The sequence below is a fragment of the Xenopus laevis genome, chromosome 3L (genome assembly GCF_017654675.1).
Source record: "Xenopus laevis strain J_2021 chromosome 3L, Xenopus_laevis_v10.1, whole genome shotgun sequence".
NCBI classification, from domain to species: domain Eukaryota; kingdom Metazoa; phylum Chordata; class Amphibia; order Anura; family Pipidae; genus Xenopus; species Xenopus laevis.
The window spans coordinates 129,524,037-129,536,404 of record NC_054375.1 but is presented as its reverse complement, the minus strand read 5'-3'; the positions used below and the strand labels follow the sequence as shown (position 1 = coordinate 129,536,404).

General features: G+C 38.8%; 1 protein-coding gene across 1 annotated transcript in view; it reads left to right on the top strand.

Moving 5' to 3' along the window:
- The window catches only part of tgfa.L (transforming growth factor alpha L homeolog), a 39,094-nt gene that overhangs the window by 14,983 nt on the left and 11,743 nt on the right, over window positions 1–12,368 (top strand). The window contains 1 exon segment of the mRNA NM_001095304.1: window positions 3,541–3,594. Coding sequence (NP_001088773.1) covers window positions 3,541–3,594 — 54 coding nt within the window.

The following is a 12,368-nucleotide window of genomic DNA, read 5'->3' as shown; positions in this document are numbered from 1 at the left end:
GTGATATTCTGAGACAATTTGTAATCAGTTTTTATTTTTTTATTATTTGTGGTTTGTGAGTTATTTAGCTTTTTATTCAGCAGCAATCTGGTTGTTAGGGTCCAAATGACCCTAGCAACCATGATTTAAATAAGAGACTGGAATATGAAGGAGGGGGCCTGGACAGAAGGAGGAGTAATAAAAAGTAGCAATAACAATACATTTGTAACCTTACAGAACATTTGAGTTTTAGATGGGGTCAGTGACCCGCATTTGAAAGCTGGAAAGAGTCAGAAGAAGAAGGCAAATAATTAAAAAACTATCAAAAAATAAATAATGAAGACCAAATGGAACAGTTGCCTAGAATTATTCCATTCTATAACATACTAAAAGTTAACTTAAAGTTGAACCACCCCTTTAAGTCATACAAAAATATCTGTACGTATATGGGGAATCTTATGATAACAACAGTAAGATATTTACAGATGATAACATCCCAAGTAAGATATTTACAGATCATAACATCCCAAGTGAAAAGACGAGGGCTGTCTTAGCTTACATGGCCTCACTAACAACAGAGCTTTTGACAGAACAATAATATTTGCAAGACAGCAGTCTTCATGTTAATGCTTTCTTTTTCTATATACCAGCATTGGTACAGAACTATTGGGCAAATTTACTTACCTTCGAAGTTGTGCCAGCGTTGGCTTCACCGCACTTCGGCAGGCGAAGTTTCGACAGAGCGCTGCTAATTCACTAAAATTGCGCTCAGGGAGGCGAAAGGTAGCGAAGTTGCGCTTCGTCAAGCAAAGCGAAGTTACGCTAGCGATGCCTAATTTGCTTACGGCGCCAAGTTAAAGTACAATGGACATATATGTAGCACCAAATACATTACACTACACAAGCCTGGGAAAGCTTCATAAAATAAAATAGAGTTGTTATTTTGCCCTATACATGTGCCCACTGTATAGTTTAGGTGCCATATGTTAGGAAATGTAGGGGGGAAGGAGGGTACCCCCAAAAAAAATTACGATCTTTTTCAGCCTATCACCCTTAAAAAAGTAAAAGATGCCAGCGTTTTTTGGGAATTCAACTTTTTTTGAAGCAATCCCTATCTACTCTATTGCACTTTGCCTGGTCTGAGGTGGCGAAGGCAAGTCTGGCGCAAGAGGTAACGTTCAGTAAAATGCGCAAGTTAGTGAATTGACGTAGTTACGTCCCTCTCGCCATATCGCAACTTCGCCTGGCATAAGGGTGCGAAGTAGCGCTAGAGTAGGTCCAGTTCGCTAGCGAATTTACGCCAGCACCCGTTAGTAAATCGTCGAAGTAATGAAATGACGTAACGCGAATTTTCTCTAGCGTTAGCCACTTCGCCCCTATATCTGTTTGTGTACGGCCAGCTGAAAACATGAAACATGCACCGAATTCCCTTTGGAAAGAGTTCATGAGTTTCTTCTCGATTTCATTACTAATTAATAACTGCAATCTAAGCAGGTTCTCTTTATTTTAAAAGGAATCTGTACTGCAGAATATTGTAATTCTCTATAAAAATGATATTGCCCATATGTAAACCACTGCTTCCACTTTTATAAATGTTATGGTCCTGTTAGGCCTATGCTGCTCAAATGACAGCTAATTACTTGTTTATAGTGGGATGCTGCATACAGACTGCACACTGTTGCACTTAGCTTCATAGGAAAGAATGAAAGCTCTTTTTAGCCTGTTACTCATGAGACCAGGCCCCTTCATAACAGACAAGCACTTTCCATTTTGATGAATAGGAAATGACTACCCAGTGGCCTTCTGCTTTTCTATTAAGTGTCATCAGTTTGTCAGCTTACACCCGAGATATTCTTTTTTTTTTATTATTAGTATTATTATTATATTTATATTATTTTATATATATGCCTTCTTCTTTTGACTTGTTACAGCTTTCAAATGGGGGTCACTGACAATGTTCCCTGTAATTGCTTCTCGGCTAAGTGCAGGAAAAAATTATTTTGTGTGCACATTTTAAACGTTTGTGCTCCGTTTTTAAAAACTGTGTGCTCAGGTCAGAATGAATATAAAATTTACTGTTTTCACACAAAATTATTTGTGCGCTGGCCTCAAAATCTGTATGCGTGCACACAAGCACACACCTTAAAGCAAGCGATCCCCAACCAGTAGCTTGTGAGCAACGTGTTGCTCTCCAAACCCTTGGATGTTGCTCCCAGTGGCCTCAAAGCAGGTGCTTATTTTTGAATTCCTGGCTTGGAGGCAAGTTTTGGCTGCATAAAAACCAGGTGTACTGCCAAACAAAGCCTTAATGTAGGTTGACAATCCACATAGGGGCTGCTAAATGGCCAATCACAGCACTTATATGTCAACCTAACATTTTTCATGCTTGTGTTGCTCCCCAACTCATTTTACTTCTGAATGTTGCTCTCAGGTTTAAAAGGTTGTAGATCCCTCCCTTAAGGTGGCCAGACCAAGTCGGCAGCTTATTGGCCCGTGTATGAGGCCCCCCGACGGGCTTTCCCGATCAATCGCGGCCGCATCTGTTCGTTGATGCGAACCTCAAGGTGGGCACATCGGAGAGAGATCCGTTCGTTTGGCGATGTCGCCAAACGAGCGGATCTCTCCGTGTATAGCCACCTTTAGAGGGAACATTGGTCACTGACCCATCTAAAAACAAATGCTCTGTAAAGCTACAAATGTATTGTTATTGTTACTTTATTACTCATCTTTCTATTCAGGCCTCTCCTATTTTCATAATTCAGTTCAAATCAGTGCATGGTTGCTAGTGTATTTTGGACCCTAGAAACCAGATTGCTAAAATTGCTGCTGAATAAAATAACTCAAAAACCACAAATAAAAATGAAAACCAATTGCAAATTGCCTCAGAATATCACTCTCTACATCATACTTAAATTTGATTTAAAGGTGAACAACCCCATTAAATTTTAAACTTAATTTTTGGAAAAATTATTAAAAATGGAAAGCAAAATATTTCTGGTGGACAAAAAAAGAACTGAACTGAAAAAAGTGGTTGGCGGTTGAATAACGCCTAAATATGCATTACATTTTTAAAGTTTAATTTAAATACTGATGGTGAACCCTCCGCCACCACAGGGTACTGACTTTTCAGCATCCACATGTGTTGCCAAATCCTATATGTGAACTGGACATTAGGGATTAGGCTGTGATTTATGCACTAGTCTGTTCTTCCATACTGGAGACACCAGCAAATCAGATTTTCTATGTGTGGATCAACTGCCTGAGATCCAATAGGACTAATAATGATTTTTTGCAACTGCCACCCATCTCACTGAGCAGTTTTGATTTGATGGTTGGTTACTATGGGTGAATGTACTCCTACAAATTTGAATCTACACAGTGGGGCAGGAAAATGGTAAAAAAAATTACACCCATGGTAGTTATATTTATATTGGAAATAATTTATTTCTGAGCAGGAAGTTCTGAAATAGAGATATACTTACTGATAAATGTGTGTAAATACCGTGTGTGTATTTCCTGTCTTAATCTATTAATACATCAATGTTTTTGTTTCTCATTTAGGATTTCTGCTAGCTGCTTGCCAAGCCCTGGAGAACACGACCAGCCAGCTGAGTGGTGAGTAATACCTTGTGGCCCCATGAAATAACAGAGACACAGCAATGTATCATCCCCGTGGGATGTAAGGAGAACTTTTGCATTCTTGGAATCATGTCCTCCCCGTGCCCTGCCTATTTTTGCACATTAAAGTTAAATTCTACACAACTAGAATATTTCGAGCATGGAATACCTTTCACTTGTGTGTTTGCCGTTGCTTTGTTACACTTCCTGTGAAAACTGTTTAAAATAATGTCAGAGCCATGTTTGTCCAAATGGACCATCAAGGGGATACTGAATATGTGCAGTTTCACTAGTTGAGGTGCTCCAAAAAGATATCGCTGTGAGGCCCAGTGACTTTTACTTGCACCACTGAATTCAAGACTCGCACTGTGAATCTCATTGTGAGGTTGTGATGCTATAAACTGTGCATCCTCCCATTATAAAGTGAATAAAGTACCTACTTTTGTAAAATATAAGAATATTATAATTTACTGAGGAGTTCCATGACCATATAAAAGCATGAGGCCAAAGGCCGAGTGTTTTTATACAGGTCATGTAACTCTGAGGTGACTTCTAATATCATCATATCACAGGGGGTACTTTGTTACAATACACTAGTTTCAGTGAGTCATGTGACAGAAATTACATCACTAAGCTCCCTTTATAAGAATATAATTTGCAGGATAATCATGGCTCTTGTGTATTATATTATACATATATATATATCCTTGATAAAGGCCCTAAGGTGGGCCCGAAACATTAGGTACACAAGTATGAATAAAATTTGATATATCATATCTATACCATATTTACCCTAGCACCCAAAGAATGTACCCTAGCACTCACCAATCTGCAGCATGTAAGTAATAGCCACTGATTGGAGTAATTGGTAGGCAGCACTGCACGGGGATGAGAATATTGCCTAAAAAATGTAGTGGGATCTACCATAAGATAGTACGGTAATGCCATAGCAAGTAAGATAGGCTAGCACCAACTCATGTGTCTCTGTACTTGCTGCTTGCCAGTAATGGAAGGTGTGGCAGAAGGGAAGATTGTTAGGTAAGACTGGATATGAGGGAAAGAATCTAACCGCAGTCAACAGGAACTCTGTGTGTGGGTTACAACTTTCCTGTAAATCTGGAATATCTAGTAGTTGTGACTTCCTGATTTCTGGCAGAGGGTACTGGGAACTGTAGTCCACAACAACTAGAGGGCTGCTCATATGATCTCCTGAATATGACTTCTTTGTCATTTGTTAAAGGAGAACCAAACCCCATAATCATAAAAAACCCCTACCCTACATAGTCCCCATCCCCTGCTCCCCCCCCCCCAGCCTAGGTTTAAACTCCGGTAATTGCCCCCAACAGTCCCCATAGACGCAAAGATCTTTCGTTGGTGAACAATCGATTTCAGTGAAATCTGACCAATCCGTCAAATTATTGTGAAGTTAGTGGGAATCGAACGATCGTGCATCTTACGATTTTTCGTCCGACATCTGTCAGGCTGGTTTTGCCTCCAATAAGGATTAATTGTATCTTAGTTGGGATCAAGTACAAGGTACTGTTTTATTATTACAGAGAAAAAGGAAATCATTTAAAAAAAAATTGTTATTTGATTAAAATGGAGTCTATGTGTGAAAGCCTTTCTGTGATTCTGAGCTTTATGGATAACAGATCCCATACCTGTACTACGATCAGAGTATATGTCCAAAAATTTTTGCTGCAATTATATTTCTTCAGCTAAAGTAAGGTTGCCAGATTATTTGCCAAATCAGGGGTACTTCTAATAAATGTATTTTTCTTTTTTTCTGGGCTGCCCTGATTGCAGACTCATTGGATTTAACTTAAATGCAATCAGAACAGCACTTGTAGCTGGATGCACCCCTTCCCCCTGAAAAATCATTGTTCCTTTTAAATAATGCATTTAGCAGTAAGCAATACTGGCAAACTGAATGCATTTGAAATATCCCTGATTATTCACATGATTGGGTAAGCTTGCCTTGTTACCAAATCGAAATAAACCAAGGGTTTGGTTTTGTATTACCTGGAAGTTTCATCTTCATCTGAACAGTTTGCTGTGACTCTGGTCTTGTACAGACCTTCAGTTTCTATAGCCATAAAGGAAGTCAGATCAGACAACTTGCAAGGACAGCAAAAGCTCCAAAGTTTGGGTGGGGTGTGATTTTGGTGTGGTGCTTACAATCACAGGCTCAGGAGTAATACAAGCTTCATTAGAAGTCCGAACTCTGGGGCCTTTGCAAACTGTCAGATCATCTCCTTTATACCCAATACTCCATCAGGAGACATTCATGTACAGTATGTAATACTAGTTTCCCCGTTTCCATAAATGGAGCTAAAACATAAAGTTTTGTCAGTTTCTTGCCCCTTTTTTCTGCAGTAAAATAATAAAATAGTGATGGCTTGGTGTCTGCCGACAGAAACTTGTAGAACAGTATCTAGTGGAATGTTGCCATCATTTTATCTGCCCGGTGTATCTGCCAACAGATATTATCTTTGCTTGGAGGTTCAGTGTATCCACCACCCCTTATGTAAAGCAGGATTTCCTCAACTGTTTACTAAAAGTAAATATCTGGCAGACAAAAGACGAAGCACGTGCTTTTCTGCTGAATTTCTTTCTGAATTGTAGCATTCCTGCATTCTCGCCCCATTCAATTATTTTTATTGCATTTACTATTTAAAATACAGGTGTGGGACCTTTTATCCAGAATGCTGGCGACCTGCATTTGGATCTTCATTTCTTAAGTCTACTAGAAAATCATTAAACCATTTAATAACTCAATGGGTTGTTTCTACATTCAGTAAGGATTAATTATATCTTAGTTAGATCAAGTACAAGTTACTGTTTTATTATTACAGAGAAAATGTATGTATGTATGTATATTTTTATTTGCATAGCGCTCCTTGAGGGCAAAGCACTAAATTAGTAGTAACAAACAAGTGATCATTAAAATAATAAGTAACAATAAATGCATTATTAGAAATACAATTCACATAAATATAAAATACAATTACAATACAGATTAAATGCTCAGTGTCAAGTAGACAAAAGGCTAGCGGACCCTACCCCATAGGGCTTACAGTCTAAATGGGAGGGTAACAGACAGACACAACTCGGAGGGGTATTAAAGTGCTGTAGGTTACAGTTTGTTACATATAAGTGCTAGTTCCTAGTTCAGATGTTATCCAGGTGCTCCCAGAGGTAGTCTTTGAGTTTTGTTTTAAAAACAAAAAAATCATTTTTAAAAATATGAATTATTTGGATAAAATATTCTATGGGAGACAGCCTTTACATAATTCGGAACTTTCTGAATAACGGGTAATGGATCCCATACCTGTACTTATGTGAAGTTGTGAAAACAAGTTTGGTAGCTTGGAATATTCCAGTTGAAGAGAGACAGCATTGCTGGGGTGGGTGTCAGTTTGTGAAGGGGCTTGGGGATTTCCAGAATTCTACACGAAACTGGCGGTGGATAAATTTCCTGGGTACAGATCATTCAAGTCTGTGAAGCACCGAGTGCTTTAGATCAGCCTACTCTCTGTGACCTGATCTGCCCTCATTATTCTGCTGTTATAGCAAATGCTCACAGGGTCCCATGCAAGAACAGAAATCCCACAATATTCACTACGTTATTTCCCTTACACCCTCCTATAGAACAGTCTGTCATGGATGCTGCGTAATGTTTTGCTAGTCTTTAGAACTTTAGAATAGTTTTCTTTATAGGCAGACTTTATCTCTAGCTAGCATAGCACTTAAGTCATTTATGGAATGACTTAATGTGTGTTTTAATGGGTCCAGTGATTTAATTAACGAGCTGCTCATTCTCCCATATAGTGTGTTATAGAAGGCTGGGAGTTCTGTTTATCTACATTCCATGACGGTTTTCAGCACTAAAAGGAATCTCTTTCAAATTCCACAGTTTTCATGAAGAAGGAAAGAAGGGATAGCACTATCCTATTCCCATACCTCCCAACTGTCGTAATTTTCACAGGACAGTCCTGATTTTGACAGCTCAACCCACAGTCCCGGGTTTGTTACTGAAATGTCCTGACTTTCTCTTTCATATCCTGCACGGAACAGCCAGAAAAAGATACAAAGTTTCTAACTTAATCGGCTTTTGGCAGAGAGCCCAGAATAGATACTTTTGTATCAATCTAAGATAAGCATGTCTCTTGGGAGAACTTAGATTCACAGTTTAAAGGGCCTTCATCTTCATTAGCAAAACTGTAATGACACATAAAAACCACAGAAATGTGTTCAAACTTTCATAACCTGCCAAATTTTGTAAAATGGAGACGGTAATTAGGGGGTGTGGCCACAAAATGGTCGTGGTCCAAAAAATGTCGCCGCACTCTGTGCAGCAAATCTTTTTGTCCCTCTTTCCATTTCCAAAATGTTGGGAGGTATGTTTTCCTTCTCTATTAGGGAAGCAGTATTGATGCCCATAGCTGTTACCCAAAGAAAGCATTTCAATGCCAGATCTGTGTTGATTCAAGAGAGGCTGCTATAAGATGCCATAGATATTTTATCTATGGCATGATATTTTATGGGCCTGTGGGGACTGTTTGGCCCATTGTGTTGGTGAAATTCCGGGTCTTTTTTAATTCTCAGTCTGAGCCTAATGAACTGTGTGGCTGTTTTTCAGTAGTCTATTAATTTTTCTGACATCCAAAGCCCTGTTGATAAATAGCTCTAAATAAGAATAATATTAATAAAAAGGTCAAATAAGACAAATGAATGGAAACTGTAGCAAACCTCACCCATGGAATATTCTTGCATCAATAATGAGATACCTTGTAGTGATTTAGTCCAAAATCAATTTGTTAGCTCTTTTTGTCTTTAATTATATAGAATGTTAACGTTTAGAAACAAAGATGGCTGGACTACTGGTACACAACCTAGCTGCTGGAAAACGATGTGAACCCCGTCCTGGAAAAACAGTGTATAAATCAACATTTTTAAATGTGTTTTTGTATTGCTCTATTTCCTCTTAATCCAGATTCTTAGGATTTCTAAGGATATTTTCTTTAGCCCTCTTCCCTTAATGTATAAATGGCCGTTCTCTGCGTAAATGCAACTTGCACGTCTTTCCCCAAACATTCAGCAATCATAGACTTCATTCATAAATCTAAACTGTACAATCCAGGAGCTGAAATCTGAAACCCCATCTGCCCCGTGTTTCCGAATTCAGGGCGCCTGGTTAGACAGAGGGAGAGGAGCTTTTAATTTGTTTGTCTTTAGGTCATAAATGTACAGATTTCAAAGCAATTCAAATAAAAGACCTGGCTAAACTTCTCTGCACTTTCTACGGCGTCCCCTGGGGTGGGGGGGGGGAGGATGGAAATACATGTGAATTTCTACCTTTTCAATCAACAGATCATGGGGAAAGAAGGGAGGTGCGCGGTCTTGTTTGCAGTCAAATTATTTTCCAATGGGTTCAAAGAGCGATTCATAAATTGCCTTGCTTGTTTGCTTAGCATAATGTTGAAAAGCAGATTGTGTCTTTTGGAAGATCCTTCTGCAAATAGGTCTGCTGGCAGTGGAATAAGCGAGTCCTTTAGGTTTGGGATGAACTAAGAGCTTGCTGAATGGCACAGTAATAAATAAGAAATAGCTTTTAAAGGAGAACTAAACCCTTCATAATGTGAAAAGTCCCACCCCCTACCCTCAATAGTGCCCTCTATATGCTTCCTCCCCACATAGTGCATTAATGAAATATGTGTCCCTAATTGTGAATCTCACGTATCCGTGCAGCGGAACCTAAGGGCACCATCTTCCGCGTCTTTGGTTTTCATGAGATTCTCTTCCTTCCCTTTGGCTCGTAAAATAAAAAAAAGGCTATTAGAGGTCACATCAAACTTCTGTTACCTCTATAACAGCACTTAACTTGCAGCCTTATGCTTTTATGATGACACCCATCAGTGTCTTCTAATAGCCTGATAAATTACAGTAGGGTGGTTCAATACCCTCTTTATAATACAAAAAAAGGTAGAAAGAGTCTGTCATTGAACTCAATTATGTCATGAGTTATAAATGTACTTTTTAATATCATTTTTGTTACATGACTGGTAAAAACTGGTGCATTTAGAAAAAATACTAATATACCCTCTTTTAAATATAAGGATATAAGAAGTCAACTCAAAATTAGGGTCAGTGAGATTTCCGTGACCATAAAAAGACCAAATAAAATCAAAGACCAAAGCCTTTTATGTGCCATTTTATGAGCATGGTACTTCTCACTGACTATAATATACTTTCATTTTACCAAAAAGATTATTTTGTCACGTGTTTGTTTTTATCCCATTCCTAATCAGGCCTCGGGTATCTCAGAATACCTTCTATTCTTTACTGGTCCCCTTAATTGTATTTACTTGCACCCCCCTTCTTTGAGGAAGACTGCCTAATTAATACACATTGTTGCAATACTATTTTACCTTGATGTTTTTCATTTTGTTGTGCTTTCATCTTCGAGGTAAGGGCTTGGGCTGTTGTGAGGTTAAGCCAACACAAGGCATTTGATGGATGGAGTCATTATTTAAGAGAATATCGTTCAAAGCATGTGAGATGTGAGAGATATTTCACTACTTCAAAGAAGCAGGTGGTCTATGAAGCAGGTGGTCTCAGGGAGTTCAGTCTGTTGTCTTCATTCAAGCTTTGGGGAATCTGCTGGGTAGGTGGTCTCGTGAAGGGATCCTTTTGAAGGTGGATTCTCTCTGAAGATTGAATTAAGTCAGGGTGAATGTTAAATACATTATGTATGATGAGCAGCATTGTGAATTATGAATTATGGTTTATTTTGGCACAGGCGCTGATTCCAGTGAATGAATGCCACTCACAGGATTGCCCTGGAGGGAGTGATTTGAGGCAATGCATTTGGGGCAGTGAAATGTCTGTTGACTTGCTTTGTGCATCCCCGCCAAAGTACTAGAAAGTACATTTCATTTGTCCTCTCAATAATTTAGATGCTGATTGTGAGTTGTTGCAAAGTGACTTACGATGCCGACAAGATACTTTTGTGGGTGCCCAACCAAGAACTGATATTTATTTGAGGTGGCAGTTGTGTAAATAAAAAGTTGCTTAGCCCCCCCTGCAGTTTGAGTTTAATAGTGTCAAATATCTTCATAAAACATTCATTCAATGTATGTAACGTTTGTGTCAAATTAAAAATCCCTTTTGAATTGCAGGGTCAAGATCAGGGCTAACTTTTGGTAAATTTGGAAATTTCCTAGAAGACTTTGGCAGAGTCTTTATAAAAATGCCTGATCACTATCAGCTCTGGCTGCATTAGCTGTGACATATTTATACACAGAAGGTGCACAAGGGCCTTTCAACTTTTATTATACTTATTTAAAAGCTAAATAACTGGCTTTAGTTAAAGGTGATTTAAACCCAATGAATGAATTGACATACGCTTACTGGGAGCACATCGGCAATATTCATTTTCCTTTTGATTGGTTTCTAAGATATTTGCTGTTTTAGACTGCTGATACAAGTTTTCAGATCAGCAGCTTTCTTTCAGATCCGGTGTGTTCGTCATCCTAATGTTTAAAGGGATACTGTCATGGGGAAAAAAATTTTTTTTCAAAATGAATCAGTTAATAGTGCTGCTCCAGCAGAATTCTGCACTGAAATCCATTTCTCAAAAGAGCAAACAGATTTATATTCAATTTTGAAATCTGACATGGGGCTAGACATATTGTCAATTTCCCAGCTCCCCCAAGTCATGTGACTTGTGGTCTGATAAACTTCAATCACTCTTTACTGCTGTACTGCAAGTTGGAGTGATATCACACCCTCCCTTTTTCCCCCAAGCAGCCAAACAAAAGAACAATGGGAAGGTAACCAGATAACAGCTCCCTAACACAAGATAACAACTGCCTGGTAGATCTAAGAATAACACTCAAAAGTAAAAACCCATGTCCCACTGAGACTCCTTCAGTTACACTGAGAAGGAAAAACAGCAGCCTGCCAGAAAGCATTTCTCTCCTAAAGTGCAGGCACAAGTCACATGACTGGGGCAGCTGGGAAACTGACATGTCTAGCCCCATGTCAGATTTCAAAATTGAATATAAAAAAATCTGTTTGCTCTTTTGAGAAATGGATTTCAGTGCAGAATTCTGCTGGAGTAGCACTATTAACTTATGCGTTTTGAAAAAAACATGTTTTCCGATCACAGGATCCCTTTCAGTGAAAATGGAGGCAGTGTAAGGGAGTGTAGCTGTGCCACAACCAATTCACTGAAGGCTGGCTGTGCATGTTCTATCAGAGTTGATAATGGCCACACTGTACAGAGACGACATAGTGTTGCAGCTTTTATGAGCTTCAAATGAAATCACCTATGATGGGTCTGGAAAATTCCTTTAAATTGTCCTCAAGAACTTTATTCAGTGTTTTATTATTCTGTTATGGCCTCTAAATTCCAAAATAAAGTGCAACAGCTGCCAGCCTTGCTAACTGCCAGGTAAATTATCTTTGCAGATGTTGTTAAATTATATCAGTCGCCCTCTTAATCATGCTAGATTTGTTCTTTGTTTCAAGCAGGGATTGTACTGGAAAATGATCAGCAATAGGTCCCCGTTTGTCTCCATGCAACAGTTTGTACATGGCATCGGCATGGAAATCCCCCCCCCCCCCCAATTGAATGTGCCGATAGAGCACTTTATACTGTACAAAGTGCTGTTTGATATAATAGCTACACTGTTGTCTTACAAAAAAATGTTTGTTATAATAGAATTCTGTTGGTAAAAGATCTATATATTTTTGGAACATAACAT